Consider the following 19395-nt stretch of genomic DNA (forward strand, 5'->3'; position numbering starts at 1 on the left):
AAAGGTTTGGGGAGTGATACATTATTTATACTGCTAATTATCATACTAAAATTATAAATTTGCACAATGTTTATTGTGAATATTCTTCAGGTGCAGTTTAGTTATTCAAATTATTTCTGACTTTATGTATACATATGAATCAATGCTAACTTGCCATGTTCTTTTCAATATCCGTATCTACCAATTAATAAAACATTAAAATTTACACAATTCACCTATGGAAAACAGCTGATGGCAAGTGGGAAAAAAGAGGGCTAATAGAGAAAAAAATGAGAAAGAACAGTTCATTTTTGCAAGTAAGTAAAAACATTTTCCTCTTTATTTTATAAATTGTAGAGGTGGAAAAATGAAACAAAGAAGTCAGAGGATATTGTTAGGCATGAAGCTCTTCCACCCTGTAACAGAAGTAGTTCATGAAAGCTTCATCCTCTGGAGAAAGAGTGGGTATTCTGGGATTGCTTTTTGTTGTTGTTTTTCCCACAGATAGTGTGCTCACACAAGGGAGTATTACATTGTAAATTCTGAGGGTACGGTCACATTTCTCACTTCCTGCATATTTTTCATAGTATCTGGTGCTTTGCATAGGAGAGGGTGTTATTAATAAATATTGATTTGGCTGGGTATGATGATTAATTTTATGTGTCAACCTGATTGGCTAAAGGATGCCCAGGGCTTCCCTGGTGGTGCAGTGGTTGAGAACCCTCCTGCCAATGCAGGGAACACGGGTTTGAGCCCTGGTCCGGGAAGATCCCACACGCCACGGAGCAACTAAGCCCGCGTGCCACAACTACTGAAGCCTGTGTGCCTACAGCCCATGCTCCACAACAACAGAAGCCACCACAATGAGAAACCCGCGCACCGCAAAGTAAAGTAGCCCCCGCTCTCCACAGCTAGAGAAAAGCCCGCACGCAGCAATGAAGACCCAACACAGCCAAAAATAAATAAATTAATAAATTAATTTTTAAAAAAAGGATGCCCAGATAGTTGGTAAGACCTTATTTCTGGGTGTTTCTGTGAGGGTGTCTCCAGAAGAGATTAGCATTTGAATCAGTATAGAAGATCTTCCTTACCAATGTTGTGGGCATGAACAGAACAAAAAGTGGAGGAATGACGAATTTGCTCTGTTTGAGCTGAAACATCCATCTTCTCCTGCCCTCAGACACGGGCGCTCCTGGTCCTCAGGCTGTCAGACTCAGATCAGGACTGACACCACATGGCTCTGCCACTCCCACTCCTATTCTTAGGACTTTGGACCAGGACTGACTCCATATCACCAGCTTTCCTGGTTCCCCAGCTTGGAGATGGCAGATCGTGGGACTTGGCCTCCATAACTGGCATGAGCCAATTCCTATAAGTATAAAGATTTACAGATATTGGTCTGTTTCTCCAGAAAACCCTAACTAATTTACACAGAATAGATAAGCAAAACATTTAGTCTCAGGTGAGGTACTCCTGGAAACATTTCAACCTTGGAGACACACAAACAAGTGTGTATAACTTGGAGATTAAAGTCAAGTACACATAGGCACTGATAATGTAGAACTGTGCTCTAGCAATCAGGCATAGCACATGTTTCACAAAATACCACTTCGAGAATGGCTTGTCCTGAGCAAAATATCAATAACAGTTCTGTCCTGATTTACTGTGTGATCTTAAATAATTTATTATCTTCTGTCATTCTACCTCATTTTCTACATGTATAATAAGATGTCCTATCAAGGTGCCGTAAAGTCACATTAGCTAAACGTGCTATTGCAGATGAAGTGTTACGTGCTGCTTGCTTGGAAATATTTTCTGAGAAAAAAGTCAAAAGTATTTTTTAAACAGGTTATTCCTAAAACAAATGACATAATTAAGTGCAAGTGTGTGATCAGAGCATTATGTGCTGACAGATAACATTTATAGAAATTCAGTACTTTAAAGTAATTCCTGTACCAACCATTACTCAGCCATGTTGATATAAAATGCAAAGAAATTAGAGTGATCATAAACAGAATTAATCAAGACCTTATTCCAATAGACACCTACAACACAGTTGCTGTGGCCACCCACAACTTTTCTTTTCTGCATTGTGTATCAAAGCCACAACACGATGTGTTTGCAAATGACATTTATAGCAACTCAAGTTCTGTATATAATAGTTAATGACCCATCTCAAAGAATTCTATTTTTCAGCCTTATTGGTTCACTATTGTAGAGGGAAGTAATAAAGCTCTACAGTTCCTGGAAAAAATGGTCAGACTTTATTTTTAGTGTAAAGGGTCAGAATTTCATTCTTCAGAAAGGGATACTGAGGTACATTCAGAGTTAGCAAAAATATAAGCTACTATCAATCAGGGAGCTTCCTGGTACCAGACTGAATTAAATGGTAATTGGATTATTTTAAAATCTTGAAATATAACAGGATTAAGAGCTTACCACTTACTGGTATAACGTGTACCATTATTAATATCAACAATTTCTTTTATTTTTCAAATATGTTGTGTTCAAGTCACTATGCCAAGATCACAGGGGCTAACAATGTAACACATATTGTATTTTTTTTTTAAATAAAAACTTTCATTGGCCAAGATGGTGGAGTAGGAAGACCCTGAGCTCACCTCCTCTCATGGGCATACCAAAATTACAACTATTCAGAGAGCAACTATTGATGAGAAAGACTGGAATCTAGCAGAAAAGATCTTCTACATCTAAAGTTATAAAGAAGGAACCACAACAAGATGGGGCGGCGGCGGGGGGCGGGCAGAGATGCAGTATAGTCAAGACCCATTCCCTGAGTGGGCAACCAACAAATAGGAGGATAATTACAATTGCAGAGGTTTCCCTCAAGGACTGAGTGGTCCAAGAAACACACAGGGCTCCCCAGCCCAGAGGACCTGCACCAGGAAGACAGATCCCCAGAACGTTCGGCTTTGAAGGTCAATGGGGCTTACATTCAGGACACCCAAGGGGCTGCAGGGATTAGAGACTGCACTCTTAAAGGATGCACACAATATCTCACAAACTCCGGGAGCCAGGGCAGAAGCAATAATTCGAAAGGAGACTGGGTCAGATTCACCTGCTGATCTTGGAGAGTCCCCCGGAGAGACAAGGAGGCAACTGGAGCTCACCCTGAGATCACAGACGCTGGTGGCAGCACTTTTGGGGAGCTTGTTCTACCACGTGGACACTGGTGCTGGTGAGTGCCATTTTAGAATCTTCCCTCTAGCTTATTAGCATCAGGACCTGGCCCTACCCACCAGCCTCTGGACACCATATGGGAACACCTCAGGCCAAGCAACTAGACACAGGCCCACCCACCAACAGGCAGGTTGTTTTAATATTCCCTGAGCTCACAACAAGCCTGGGACACAGCCCTGTCCACCAGAGGGCCCACGACCTGGCCTTACACACCAGTGGACAGGCACAAGCCCCAGGAACCCCAGGGCCCTGCAGCCAGAGACCTTGGGGCCCAGCTCTGCCTACCAGTGAGGTGGCATTAGCCCTGGAACCCCTGGGCCTCGGCTCCATCCACCAGTGGGCCCTGAAGTCAGACAGCCTTGGACCCAGCTCCACCCACTACTGGCAGGCACTAGCCCCAGGATTTCCTGGACTCAGGCCTCATCCACCAGCAGGTAGACGCTAGCCCCAGGAACACCACAGCCCCACAGCTTTCTGTGCCAGGACCCAGCCCACACTCAAGGGGCCAACATCAGCTCTGAGACACCTTGGGCCCCTCACCCAGCTGCCCCAAGATCTGGTCTCACTCACCAGCAGGTGACACAAACTTCAGGACACCCTGGACCCTACAGCCAACTGTGTCAGGAACTTGCCCAGCCCACCAGTGGACCAAAACCAGCTCCAGGACCCCCAGGACCCTGAAGCCAGAGATCCAGGGGCCTGGGTCCACCCACCACTGAGCCAGCACTAGCCCCAGAACTCCATGGACTTTTTAGTGTCTCATGCATTTCTACTTGTTTATGTTTTGTGCAGTTCTAAAAGGGAAGTTTATAGTGACACAAGCTTACCTCAGGAAACAAGAAAAATCTCAAATAAACAACCTAAACTTATACCTAAAGGAACTAGAAGAAGAACAAACAAAACCCAAAGTTAGAAAAGGAAAAAGATAATAAAGATCAGAGCAGAAATAAATGAAAGAGACTAAAAAAAGAAACATAGAAAAGATCAATGAAACTAAAAGTTGGTTCTTTGAAAAGATAAACAAAATTGATAAACTTTTAGCCAACCTCATCAAGAAAAAAAGAGGGCCCAAATCAATAGAATAAGAAATGTAAAAGGAAAAGTTACATTGACACCACAGAAATACAAAGGATCGTGAGAGATTAGTAAATAAATAAAATGGACAATCTAGGACAAATTCCTAGAAATGTACAATCTTGTATGACTGAACCAGGAAGATACAGAAGATATGAACAGACCAATTACCAGTAATGATATTGAATCAGTAATTGCAAAACTCCCAACCAACAGAAGTTCAGAACCAGAAGGCTTCACAGGTGAATTCTACCAAACATTTAGTATTAACACCTAGTCTTCTCAAACTATTCCAAAAAATTGCAGAGGAAGGAACAGTTCCAAACTCATTCTACAAGGCCAGCATCACCCTGATACCAAAACTAGACAAAGATATCACAAAAAGAAAATTACAAGCCATTGACTTCAGACTATACTACAAAGCTACAGTAATCAAAACAGTGTGGGGCTTCCCTGGTGGCGCAGTGGTTGAGAGTCCGGCTGCGATGCAGGGGACACGGGTTTGTGCCCTGGTCTGGGAAGATCCCACATGCCGCGGAGCGGTAAGCCATGGCCACTGAGCTATGGCCGCTGAGCCTGCGAGTCTGGAGCCTGTGCTCCGCAACGGGAGAGGCCGCAACAGTGAGAGGCCCGTGTACCGCAAAAAACAAACAAACAAACAAACAAAAACAGTGTGGTACTGACACAAAAACAGACACATAGATCAATGGTCAGAATAGAGAGCTCAGAAATAAACCCATGCACTTATCGTCAATTAATCTACAGCAAAGGAGATAAGAATATACAATGAGGAAAATACAGTCACTTTAATAAGAAGTGCTGGGAAAACTGGACAGCTACATGTAGTATAATGAATTTAGGACGTTTTCTCACACCATATACAAAAATAAACTCAAAATGGATTAAACACTTATATGTAAGACCAAAAACCATAAAACTCCTAGAAGAAAACGTAAGTGGAGCACTGACATAAATTGTAGCAATATGTTTTTGGATCTGTCTCCTAAGGAAAAAGAAATAAAAGCAAAAATAAACCAATGGGACCTAATTAAATTTAAAAGTTTTTGCACAGCAAAGGAAACCATCAACAAAACGAAAAGGCAACCTACTGAATGGGGGAAAATATTTGCAAATGATGTAACCTATAAGGGATTAATATCCAAAATATAGAAACAGTTCATATAACTCAACATCAAAAAAGCAAACAACTGGAATAAAAAATGGGCAGAAGTTCTGAATAGATTTTTTTCAAAGAAGACGTACAAATGGCCAACAGGCACATGAAAAGATGCTTGACGTAATTAATCATCAGAGAAATGCAAATCAAAACCACACTGAGATATCACTTCACACCTGTCAGAATGGCTATCATCAAGGGACTTACCCGGTGGTCCAGTGGCTAACACTCCACGCTCCCAATGCAGGGGGCCAGGGTTTGATCCCTGGTCAGGAAACTAGATCCCACGTGCCGCAACTAAAGATCCTGCATGCTGCAACTAAAAAGATCCAGCATGCCACAACTAAAAGATCCTGCATGCCACAACTAAAGATCCCACATGCTGCAACGAAGATCCTGCAGGCAGCAACGGAGATCCCGTGTGCCGCAACTAAGACCTGGCACAGTCAAATAAATAAAATAAATAAATATTTTTTTTAAAAAAGAAAGAAAATGGCTATCATCAAAAGGATGACAAATAACAAATGTTGGCATGAATGTGGAGAAAAGGGAAACCTTATACACTGTTGGTAGGATGTAAATTGGTGCAGCATCTATGAAAAATAGTATTGAGATTCCTCAAAAAACTAAAATCCAGGAATGATAAATGATTTGCTCAAAGACCCAATTTTCACTGACAGAGCTATGACTAGAATCCAGGACCCTGTTCCCTCTTTGGTAGGCTTATCTCCAGGTGACGTTAGACATTTATTGAATGAATAATGACCCCACACATTAACTCACTTTGAGTCTCAACTCATAATTAGCTCTTTTCTAATGGACTTGCCATCTTCTTTTGGTCTGAATAGGTACCAAACTGTCCCTGGGGTACTCACTTCCCAGAAGAGAAACACCCAGCTTTACAATTCTGCCTCTCTTGCTCAAGCAGTTTGAGCTAATTACAGAACAGCCTTATTTGGTGTAGTGGGTTCTGTGCAACTACCCAGACATCCCTTTCAGAAGAAGGCATTCATTTCCTTAGCTCCTGGGACTGTGCACAGCTACTGTTCTTTCTAGGAGCTGTCGCACTGAAGGAAGCTGCCTCACTAAGGTTTTCTCTCTTCCCTGGGGTTGCCCCACCTTCAATGACTGTTGATACCAGGGAACAAAAGCCCAGTCCCCTTCCCACAGTTCAGAATTCTGAAAGCCAGTTCAGCTCCAGGGCTCCTCTGCAGCTGCATCACAGTTCAACAACTCCTTCTGCCCTATCTCACTTCTCACTCCCTCACAGAGGTTACTCCTGACTGCACTCCTGCATCCGTATCTCTGTCTCAAAGTCCGTTTCTCTGGAAATCTTACCTAAAACAGTAGCCCTTTCACTCTGTTGCCAGAGTAAAAGATAACAGGAGAGAAAAATGCTACAAAAGAAGTTTGTGGCAGAAAGATTAAGGTTTCCCCAAACTTCTCCTGCCTCACAAAATCCCGTTTTTTTATTCCAATTTATATATTTTAAATGTTAGGTATGAGTTATTTTATATGTTTACTTCTTTCAAGAGATTAAAAGCACATTATCTTATATATTTATATTTTACAAACCACTTTCTAATAAACTACTTTATATTCTTAAAACTCTAATTCCTGTGTAGCACTAATTACACTACAATTGCCTACTTTCTGAGAGTCTTTCCTGCTAGACTGTCTTGTCTTTGATTCTCTAGCACCTATATCACAATCCACAACTCCATATGGGATCCTCAGTGAATAACAATTTCCCTTCAAGATATACTTACACTAAAAAACTACAGAACAGGGCTTCCCTGGTGGTGCAGTGGTTGAGAGTCCGCCTGCCGATGCAGGGGACACAGGTTCGTGCCCCAGTCCGGGGAGATCCCACGTGCCGCGGAGCAGCTGGGCTCGTGAGCCATGGCCGCTGAGCCTACGCGTCCAGAGCCTGTGCTCCACAACGGGAGAGGCCACAACAGTGAGAGGCCCGTGTACTGCAAAAAAAAAAACAAAAAACAAAAAACTACAGAACACATGAGGAAAGACTATGTCATGAACAAATGGAATATTCTGAAAGAGTACAAAATTACCTTTAAATGATGAAAGATATAAAAGATATAAAGAACACATAACTGTGCAAAAGGAACAGAGAGAGAAAGGGAGAGAGAGAATATGGGTCTACCCCTCTACTCCTGAGCTCTCTTCTGGTCAGCTGCTAACCATCCTTCAGTTCTTTCACCAATACTACACTTTAAAAAAAAAAATCATCATGGCTTTGTAGTATTTTTTAAACAGCTTTATTGAGTTATGATTGAAATAGAGTAAACTATACACATTAAAAATGTACATACACCCATGAAACCATCACCACAATCAGGATAATGAAAATATCCATCACCCTTTAAAATTTCCTCATGTACCTTTTCAGTCTCTCCCTCCACCCATCTCCCTGCTCTCATCCCCTGGCAACCACTGATCTACTTTCAGTCACTATGAATTAATTTGTGTTTTCTAGAACTTTATAGAAAAGGAATCATAAAATATGTACTTGTTTTTGTCTGGTTTCTTTCACTCAGGATAAGTACCTTGAGAAGCATCTATGTTGTTGTTTGCAGCAATAGTTCATTTCTTTTTATTCATGAGAAGTATTCCATTGTACAGACATATAATTTGGTTATTCCTTCATCTGCTGATGGATATTTGGGTTGTTTCCAGTTTGGGACCATTACAAATAAGGCTGCTATAACTAAGTCTTTTTTAAAAAATTGAGATGTAATTGACATTCAACATTATCCCAGTATCACGCACACAACATAATGATTCAATGTTTGTATATATTGCCAAATGATCACCACATTAAGTCTACACACAGCTGCAAATCTTTTATTCTTGTGATGAGAACTTTTAAGATATGTTCTCTTAGCAACTTTCAAATACATAATACAATATTATTAACTATAGTCACCATGCTGTACATTACAAACCCATGGTTTATTTATTTTACAACTGGAAGTTTGTACCTTTTGATTCCCTTCACCCATTTCTCCCACCCCTCAAACCCTGCCTTCAGCAAACACCCAGTACTATGAGTTTGGGTTTTTTGTTTGTTTTGTTTCCTTCTTAGATTTCATGTCTAAGTGAGAGCATCCATTATCTGTCTTTCTCCATTTGACTTAGAAGACAAGGTCCACCTATGTTGTCATAAACGGCAAGATTTCCTTCTTTTTTTATGGCTGAATGATATTGCACTGTATTAAATGCATACACACACATATACATATATACAGACACATACAACATTTTCCTTATCCAGTCATTCATTAAAAGACACTTAGGTTGCTTCCATGTCTTGGCTATGGTAAATAATGCTGCAATGAACATAGGGGTGCATATATTTTTTCCAGTTAGCATTTTCATTTCCTTCAGATAAACACCCAGAAGGAGAACTGCTGGATGACATGCTAGGCCTATTTTTTAAAAATTATATACACTTCAACATTATACAGCATTATACTTTAATGCTGTATCTGTATATACTACAAAGTGAGCACTACCACAAATTTGGTTACCATCCATCACCATACAGTTGGCCTGTTCACCATTTCACCCACTGGCAACCCCTCCCCCTCTGGCAACCACTAATCTAATCTCTGTATCTATGAGTTTGTTTTTGTTTTATTTTGTTTAAGGTTCCACATATGAGTGAAATCATAAGTGTTTTGTCTTTCTCCATTTGTCTTACTTCAATTAGCATAATACCTTCAAGGTCCATCCATGTTGTTCAAATGGCAGGATTTCATTCTTTTCTATGGCTAAGTAGTATTCCATTGTGTATATATGTCACATCTTTATCCATTCACCCACTGATGGACACTTAGGTTGTTTCCATATCTTGGCTATTATAAATAATGGTGCAGTGAACACAGGGGTGCATATACCTTTTCAAATTAGTGTTCTCATGTTCTTCAGATAAATACCCAGAAGTGGAGTAGGTGGGTCACACAGTTGTACTATTTTTAATTTTTTGAGGAACCTCCATACTGTTTTCCATAGCGGCTCCACCAATTTACATTCCCACTACCAGTGAACAAGAGCTCCATTTTCTCCATATGCTTGCCAACACTTGCTATTTCTTGTCTTTTTGCTAATAGCCATTCTAACAGGTGTGAGATGATAGCTCACTGTGGTTTTGATTTGCATTACCCTGATGATTAGTGATGCTGAACATCTTTTCGGTAATTCCCTGGTGGTCCAATGGTTAGGACCCCGTGCTTTCACAGCTGAGGGCTCGGGTTTGATCCCTGGTTGGGGAACTATGATCCCACAAGCTGTGTGGCGTGGCCAAAAAAAAAAAAACATCTTTTCATGTACCTGTTGGCCATCTGAATGTCTTCTTTGGAAAAATGTCTATTCAGATCCTCTGCCCATTTTAAAATTAGATTTTATTTTGCTATTCAGTTATATGAGTTCTTTATATAATTTGGATATTAACTCCTTATCAGATATATTATTTGCAAATATTTTCTGTCTGGAAGTTGCCTTTTCATTTTGTTGATGATTTCTTTTGCTGTGTAATATAAACATGTAAGTCTTTGTGCTTTCACTTCCCTTAGGTAAATACCTAGGAGCGGGAAGTCTGGATTATAAAGGAAGTATATGTTTAACTTTGTAAGAAATGGCTGAATAGTTTTCCAAAGTTGTCCTGCCATTTTACATTTCTCTCAGTAATGAATGAGGATTTCAGTTCCTTTACATCCTTGCCAAGACTTGGTATGTTCAGTCATTCTAATTTTAGCTATCATAATAGGTATGTAGTAGTATCTCATTATGATTTTAATTTGTAATGACTAATGATGTTGAGATCTTTTTATGTGCTTATTTTCCATTTGTACATATATAGTTTTTCCATTTATATATTTTTTGAAAAAGTATCTACTCAAATATTAAAAAATTGTTTTTTGTTTTCTTATTAAAAGTCTTTTATATTTTCCGGATAACAAGTTTTTTTTTAATCAGTTTATGATTTTTAATATTTTCTCCCCATCTGTGGCTTATCTTCTCATTCTCTTAACAATTATCTTTTACAGGGCAAAGGTTTTTAATTTTGACAAAGTCCAGTTTATTAATTTTTTCTTGTATGTATTGTGCTTTTGGTGTCATATCTTAGAAATCTTTGTCTAACCCAAAGTCACAAAGATTTTCTCCTGCTACTTCAAGAAGTTTTACAGTTTGAGGCTTTGTATTTAGATCTATGATTGATTTTGAGATAATTGTTGTATACGGTGTCAAGCACAGACCAAAGTTCCATTTTTTTGCATATGGATATCTAATTTTATTCTTTTGTCATAGCTGATTTAGCTATTTAAGGACTTTTATTATTCTTCATAAATTTTTGAGTAAGTTTTATCAGTTCCTTATAAAAATCCTACTGCAATTTTAACTGTGATTACAACAAATTTAAAGATCAATCTGGGAATAATCAACAAGAGTATGTTTCTCCAATTATTTCACTGAAACTGTCTTGCCAAAGTCACCAAAGTCAGCTCCATGTTGCCCTTCCTAGTGGAATTTTTAATTATGATCGCAATGCAGTCACTCCCTCGCAACGAAACACTTTTTTTATTTGGCTTCTAAGACTCTACACACCAGGGGTCAACAAGCTTTTTCTGCAAGGGGGCCAGATAACAATTTTGGGCTTTGTGGATAATACAGTTTGTTGAAATTACTCAACTATGCCACCGTAGTATGAAAGCAGCCATAGAGAATATGTAAATGAATAAGTGTGGTAGTGTTCCAATAAAAGTTTATTTACAAAAAAAGACAGTGGGTCAGATTTGGCCCCTGTGAGCCACAGTTTGCCAACTTCTGTTCTACATTCTCCTTGTTTTCAGAAACTTCTTTGTCTCTTGTGCTTGTTGTTTCTTATCTCTTTAACTTTTAACATTGGAGTGCCACAAAAGACTCAATCATGGACTTTTGTTCTTCTCTATGTCAATTGCTTAGTGATTTCATCCAATGTCATGACTGTAAGTATTTTATCTATATTAATGGCTCCCAAATTTATATCTCCAGCCCAGACCACTTCCTGAACTTCAGATCTTAGTCCAGTGTCTTATTAACATCTCCACTTGGATACCTTCTAGATATTTCAATTAATACATGCCCAAAACGAAATGCCTGATCTTTTTTCACAAATCTAGTCTGTTTTCACCAGTACAATTGACGGCAACAATATCCTTCCACCGGCACAGGCCAAAACCCTTGGGAATCATCCCTGACTCTTTTCTTTTCCTCTTACCTTAGATTCAATCCATCAGGAAACCCAGGAGCTGTATCAAAATATACCCATAATTTTGCCACTTCTCACCACCATCACTGCTGCCACTCTGGTATAAGCCACTATCATCTCTTACCTAGAATAACGCAAGAAACTTCTAGTTAGTATCCCTGAATTCATCCTTGCCACCATGGTCTATTCTCAACACAACAGCCAGAATGATGTCTTTAAAACTTAAAATCAGATCATATCACTCCTCTTCCCAAAACCATCTAATGGCTCTGCATTTTATTAAGAGTAAAAACCACAGTCCTTATAATAGCCTACGTAACCTGGCATCTACTCTCTGCCTCCTTCTACCATATCATTTCCATGACTTTTTAAAAAAATATATTTATTTACTTGTTTGCACCAGGTCTTAGTTGCAGCAGGCGGGCTCCTTAGTTGCGGCATGCATGTGGGATCTAGTTCCCTGACCAGGGATCAAATCCAGGCCCCCTGCTTTGGGAATGCAGAGCCTTATCCACTGAGCCACCAGGGAAATCCCTCATTTCTATGACTCTGTCTCCTACTACTCTCCCCCTAAAATCACTTTGCTCCTGTCACTTGGTTCTCCTCAAACATAGCAGACAAGAACCTGTCTCAGGAACACTGCATTAGCAGTTTGCTCTGCTTGGGAAGCTCTTCCCTTACATATCTGCATGGCTAGATCCCTCAGATCCTTCGTTTTTGCTCAACTATCACTTCCTTAGTGAGACCTTTCCTGATCGCAGGACTTCAAATTGCAACACCTCGTTCTTCCTGGCTTTCCTATTTCCCTTTTCTACCTTATCTTCCTCCACATTACTTATCACCTTCTTATTTACTTTTTAATTTTGTTTATTATCTGTCTCTCACCTACAGAAAGTTAAGTTCCGCCAGGGCAGTGAATTAGTGAGAGTCCTAAAAGGAAATAGATGATGTACTTAAAAATACATGTTTGAGGAAGATTTATTTATAAAGAGTCTATTTACAAAACTGTGCATGTAAAGGAACTCACATGGATAGTAGCAGATGAGATGTTGATGCCCCAGATCTGAAGATGGGAGGGAAGCTCTTATCCAAACTGGAAGGAAAGAACTGTACAGAGGTCACCGTGAGAGATACTTTGAGGCACAATGCCAGCATGAGGCAACCTCTCAGGGATAGAGCCAGGAAAAAAAATACCTGCCTTCACTCTCTTCCCTCCTTCTGATCTCTGGCCACTGGCTGAACCAACCAAAAGTCAGAGGGTACAAGAGCCACTTGAGCTGATTCATATAGGTCAGTCTTCCCACAGAAGGCTGAGAGCAGCAACAAGGGCTGAGAGTGTATCTAAAATCACAAGCAGAAGATGAGGCAGGCATTTTTGTTACTTTGGTTCATGGCTGTATCTTACTTGTAGTAGGTCTATAATAAACACATGTCTAGGTCTTTGTTCAAAAAAGAGGGAATGACCAATTATGCAATTGCTACTGACAGGGTGAATAAAGTAAGAAATGAGAACTGACCTTTGGACTTACCAAGTAAAGGTCAATGGTAACTGGGACAAGAAGGGTTTTAGTGGAGTGGTTGGGATTAAATTCGGATTGGGGTGTGTATAAGAGAGAATGGGGACAGAAGTGGAGACAGTAAATATAGAAACCTCTTAGAACAAAGAAGAGCAGAAAAATGGTGCTGAAGCTCAAGGTGGGGAGCTGGGGTTCAAGAAAGTTTTTTTTTTTTGATGGGAAATATTTCAGAATGTTGAATGCTGTTGAGAACAATCTAGTGGAGAAAGGGAAAAAGATATTTGGCAGAGGAGGGGGACAACTGTAGGAGCAAAGTCTTTGAATAGCTAAGAGGGTTAGACTGATTCCAATATATAGTAACTTGGGATATGATCAAAGTAGCTTTACATGTTATCAGGAAAAGGACGGACCATTCAATAAATGATGGTGAAGCAAACTGTTAACTCATTAAAAAATATAAAATTAGATCCCTCTCTCATGTCATAAATAAAAATAAATTCTAGATGACGTAAAGGCCCAAACATAAAAAGCAAAACTTGAACATTCAGAGGAAAATGTACTAGAATATCTTTATGATTTGGAGTAGAAAGAATTTCTTAAAAAGCTATAAAGGCAAAATTAATAAAAGTTTTTTTAATGAATATGATTAAAAAAAAGTCCCAAACTACAGGTTTATCATAAACAGAATTGAAAGACAAGTCACATATTGGAAAAAGGCAATTGTACCACAGATAACCAACACAGGATTAATATCAAGAGTATATAAAGGATCAGTAAGAAAAAGCCAGACAACCCAATAGAGAAAAGTGAACAAAGGATATGAATACATATTCATAATGGAAAACTGTAATGACCATAAGCATGACAAGCTGATCTACCTCACCAGTAATCCAGAAATGCAAATTAAAACAATGTGATAGCTTTTCATATCCATGAGTTTGACAAAAATGAGAAAAGTTATATATAACAATAACAGTGAGGATATGGTGAAAAGGGATCTCTCACATAGGGTTGATTGGGGTATAAACTGGTACAGTTACTTTAAAGAACAAGTGAAAAATTCCTGGAAAACTGGAATATGTATATACCCTATGCCTCAACAGTTCTGCTTCTTGGTATATACCTAGATAAACTTTTACATGGGTGCAAGAATCCATGTGCTAGTGCTTTCAGTAAATTCATTTGCAATATCAAAAAAATGAAACAATACTATTGTTTATCAAGAGACATGGATAAATAAACTAGCTTATTCTTACAATGGAATAAGACATAAAAGTGAAAGACCTAGATATTTATCCAACAGTATAGATAAACCTCAGAACCTAATGTGTGATGAAAAGTAAGTTGCAGAATATATGGAGCATAACACCATTCACTTGCATTTTAAAGCCACAGAACAATACAATATATTGTTTTGAACACACACACGTTTGATAAAAGTATAAAAACAAGTACAGGAGTGATATCCACTGACTATAAAATAGTGATTATCCCTGAAATGAGACAAGAAAATAAAAAGGGAGGTAGGATTTCAGCTTTACAGGATTTTATGACTTAAAAGGAAGAAGATTTTTGTTAAACAAATATGGCAAAATGTAACATCTGTCAAATGTGGGAATTAGGTTTACGAGTGTCTGATGTACCAGTTGCTGATATTTGAAACATTTTATAATTTAAAATTTTACATAAAAATCACTAGTAGCTTAGGTATTATTGTCCTTTAAAAATTATAAAACATTTAAACATTCAGGAGTTATCAGAATAAAAGTCCTCAAGTTACTAGTCCCCTTCCCCAAATCTCATTTTTCTCCCAGACTAATTATTAACATTTAGCATGCATTACTTCTATGTATTTATATACACATATGCATATATGTGTACAAAAATAGTTGTTTTGTATCTAAGTGGATTCAAAGAGAATATATATTCTGTGACGTGCTTCTTTCACTTGACATGTATATATATATACATATATATATATTCTATATCATACTTTTCAACTTCTGCATAATATCCCAGAGTATGAACGAGCCATATCTTCCTTCATTGTTCCCCTAAATTTGGAAATTTAGGCTGTTTAAACAATGCTGTAGAAATTTCTGTACATATACTTGAGGTGTACATTTATTAGTATTCTTGTGAGCCACTGGGATACATTCTGAATAGTATGTTTATTTTAAATTTTGATGTCAATTTCCCTTTCAAAAAGGCCCTATAACTTACATTCCTTCCTGAAATATATGAGAGTGCCCATTTTCTCACATGCGTATCACCTTTACATATACTGGATATGACCAGTTTCTTTAACTTTTGCAACTTTGATGACGAAAAATGTTTCCTTTGTTTTAACCTACATTTCTTTGACCACTAAATGGGTTAGTATTGCTTGTTTTATGAATTTCTTATTTATATCATTTGCCCATTTTTCCATAGAGTTATCTTTTGCTGAGTCATAGGAACATTTTATATCTTAACTATTTTAATTACTACATCGGTGGCAAATTTCTCTAAACTTTATTTATAGTAGCTTTCACAGAATACAGAAGTTTTATATTTTTATGTACACATATCTGTGAATCTGTTGGGATCTTGATAGATTACATTTTAAAGAACTGTCATCTCTACAATTTTCAACTGTCCCATCTAGGAACACAGTACATCTTTCATTTTTAAGTTTTACAGTTTTTTTAAAATGTTGCTTCCTATTTTAGTTTAGTTTGCTATTATACACAGGATCTTTTTTCCATTTCATTTCTGATAGGTTACTCCTGATATATAGTAAAGTTACATTAATTTTTTATTTATCTACTTTCACTGTAGAAAATTCTGCTTAAGAAATGGAATTTTCACTTCTTTGTTGACCTATGGCTTTGTGTTTACAGTGAAATGATTGGTTTTGTCAATGAGTGTAGAAATTCTACCTATTCTTATTATTGTGTGCTTTTTGGACATTGTACTGATGTTAAAATATGCAACTGAAGGCAAAATGAGGACCAACTTAAACACAATTATACTCAAATCTTAATTTCAATGTTCTGAATTAGATGTTATGCAAACTATCTCTCATATTTCCTTTAGCTTCAAATCTTTAGTGAAGGATTCTTCCCCACATATGCTTGCCAAATCTAAGTCTCCTGGCATACACCCTTTCTGACTTCTGCCAAAAGACTGTTTTACAAAGTCCTGCTGGGCCTCTGAGCCTAGATATCTGCAATTAGAATTTGCACCCACCCACTTTCACTGGGTTTCAATAGTCAAAGTGAAATGTTAGATGTGGGTAATTCCCTCTGGGAACATGGGAACCTTTTTTTTAACTAACTAAAAAAGATTTAATTAAATCTGACATTGTACCACAGAGAAGTCAGGCACTTAGATAATCATCATTCTCAAAATTTACTCTCTAGAATACTGACAATCTTTGTTTCACAACAGGCCAAGAACTCATAAATTGTTTTAACTGATCTAATAAAACTATTAAATAATGTTAAAATTAATTTGAAATATAAATATATGCTCTTTAAGGACAGGGTGCCAAATCTCTCAAAACTTTATGACAGTGAAACCTATTGTTGATATCCTGGTATATTACATAGGAACTGTACTGCATAGTCTTAAGGCACAAAATCACTATATATATATATAATACATATACATATATAGTATATATCTTAAAATGTCTAACGTACTAGTTTCAATAAAATAAACATCTGAATGATCATTTTTTATTTTATGTACCATGTTAGTTATTAATCTCTGTTGCTCCTAATGATAACTAGATTGTAAAAATAAACAACTATTTTTTGATGAGATATTTAAATTAACATGAGTGAAGAATGGAACAAGGGAATTCAGGTTAAAGAAAAAAACTAGAAACTTCTAAAAATGTTAAATAATATTAAAACAATTAAAATATATATTAAATTTAAACTATTTTAGCCAACTTTCCTCAAAAGACATAATATAGACACTTACTGAAATAATAGTAAGTCAGAGAATTTACCAGTGATTGTGTCATGACGACCTTTAGCATTTTCTTATAAGGGCAAATTTCAAATCTGAAACAACGTTTATGTAGCTATAATTTCCATACACACAATAAGAAAGAGGCGTGAGACATAAAAAAATTATGTAGCAAATCTTTTGACCTATATAATCCATTTCGCAGACTACTAATCTCCAAAGTATTAGGAGGCATTAAAGGTAGTCTCTGGTTTACTGTTAAGTGTACTATGTCTAGGCAATTTTGATAATTTTTTTATCTACTAAAATTAAATTATTTTAAAACATGACATTTTATATTGAGCATGGCAATACCAATATGTTTGCCAACAAACAAAGCTCGCATTGAGAATCTTGTAAAAATTAAAAACGCTGTATCATCATCAAATGGGAGAACTGACCAGTGAATGGAAGAGAATACACTGCTCACTGAGAAAACAGAATGGTAAAGATGCATAGATAAAAGAGAAACAAGAAGAATATTAAACACAGTTTTATAGTTCCTATCATTAGATGGTAGAATGCCAAGCTGTTCTGTGATACTGTCAATCTTGTCAGGGATGAAAAATGTTGGAGAAAAAAAAAAAGCCATTTAGCTTTTATTGATTAAAATGAAGAGGATACAGCCATATATTACATTTTCACAATAAGGTCTAGCTGTGGTCTAAGTACAGCTAATTCTACTAAGCCTATATTATATAGTTGGATCAAGGGACACTATTTCCTTAAAAAATTAGAATTTCTTTATTCCACAGTTATGTTACGTGATTTTGACATTTTATTCATCTATCTTCAGAAGACTGATTAAAAATTTTCTTTTAGGAACAGAGATACACTCTATCTCTAAAAGGAAACTGTATAATTATTTGTTAGCTACAGGAATAATTTCAGTGCTTTAGGAACAAAGGCTGCCTTCTGTGGAAAGTTGGCACACACTGTGGTTTTTAGACCAATTCTTTTCGGGACTAAATGTTAACTTAATCTAATAATTTTAATCTAATAGTTTCATTTCACATGGGAAGAAAACCCACCAACCTGTCAAAACACTTCATTCTCAAATAGCTATGATAAAACCAAAATACTCATTAAGGTCAAACAGAAGTGAATATAATATACCTCCCTAAGCATTTATTTCACTTTATACAGTTTGATTTTCAGTGAAAATGAAATGTCTTCTTACCTAATGTTCTTTAGAAATATTTAACTATGTTCTGCAGTTTTCAGCAATGTTCTTTCAACGTGAAACTTAATTATGAAACTATAATTTAATGCACTCAATTTCAATATGCCATTTCAGAGGAAAATATTTGCATTTCCAGGAGTTTAGCCAGAGTTATATACGTTAAAATTAAAAATGATGAAGATTTAATTTTATTCGAGAAAAATTCATTGCTTCTGAGTTGGTGCATCACAATACGGCACATTTTCTATAAGAAGGTCTTTCCTAGGGACCAATTCTGAAAGAAAAACAAGAAGAATATTTAACATCATTAAAATTAAAATAAAATGCAAATACACTCATTTCCCCCTAAAATGTGTAACAGTAAATTATCTAGTTTTAAAATAAATCTTCCCAGTGATATTTTATTTCAGTTAACTTCTAAGGTAGCGTTCCTGATTTTAAATGGAGATAGTTAATAGGACTCTCATTTCAGATTATACAAAAACATACATGACCAACTTAACCATTTACCATCAATTTATTAAATATAACTAAATAACTGACTAGAATTCAGCTAAAGCACGCTGTCAGTAGCAGATTACAGATTAATGATAATTAAAACCATCAACTGGGGACTTCCCTGGTGGCACAGTGGTTAAGAATCTGCCTGTCAATGCAGGGGACACGGGTTTGAGCCCTGGTCCAGGAAGATCCCACATGCCGCAGAGCAACTAAACCCGTGCACCACAACTACTGAGCTTGTGCCCACTCTAGAGCCCACGAGCCACAACTACTGAGCCCACACGCCTAGAGCCCGTGCTCTGCAACAAGAAAAGCCACCGCAGTGAGAAGCCTATGCACTGCAATGAAGAGCAGCCCCGCTTTTCCGCAACTAGAAAAAGCCTGAGCGCAGCAACAAAGACCCAACATAGCCAAAAATAAATAAATTAATTAAAACCATCAACTGGAAAATTAGTTCATGCTACCAACTATATAAAAAGCAAGACCACTTTCC

At 37.3% G+C, this 19395-nt stretch overlaps 1 protein-coding gene across 2 annotated transcripts in view; it reads right to left on the minus strand.

Moving 5' to 3' along the window:
• Positions 1-13606: 13606 nt before the first annotated feature.
• The window catches only part of LYRM7 (LYR motif containing 7), a 47418-nt gene continuing 41629 nt past the window's right edge, over positions 13607-19395 (minus strand). For both annotated transcript variants that reach the window (XM_060008914.1, XM_060008915.1), the window contains one exon: positions 13607-18675. In XM_060008914.1, the coding sequence (XP_059864897.1) occupies positions 18663-18675 (13 nt within the window). In that variant the 3' untranslated portion in view covers positions 13607-18662. The remainder of the gene's footprint in view (positions 18676-19395) is intronic.

This window comes from Delphinus delphis, chromosome 3 (assembly GCF_949987515.2).
Source record: "Delphinus delphis chromosome 3, mDelDel1.2, whole genome shotgun sequence".
NCBI lineage: Eukaryota > Metazoa > Chordata > Mammalia > Artiodactyla > Delphinidae > Delphinus > Delphinus delphis.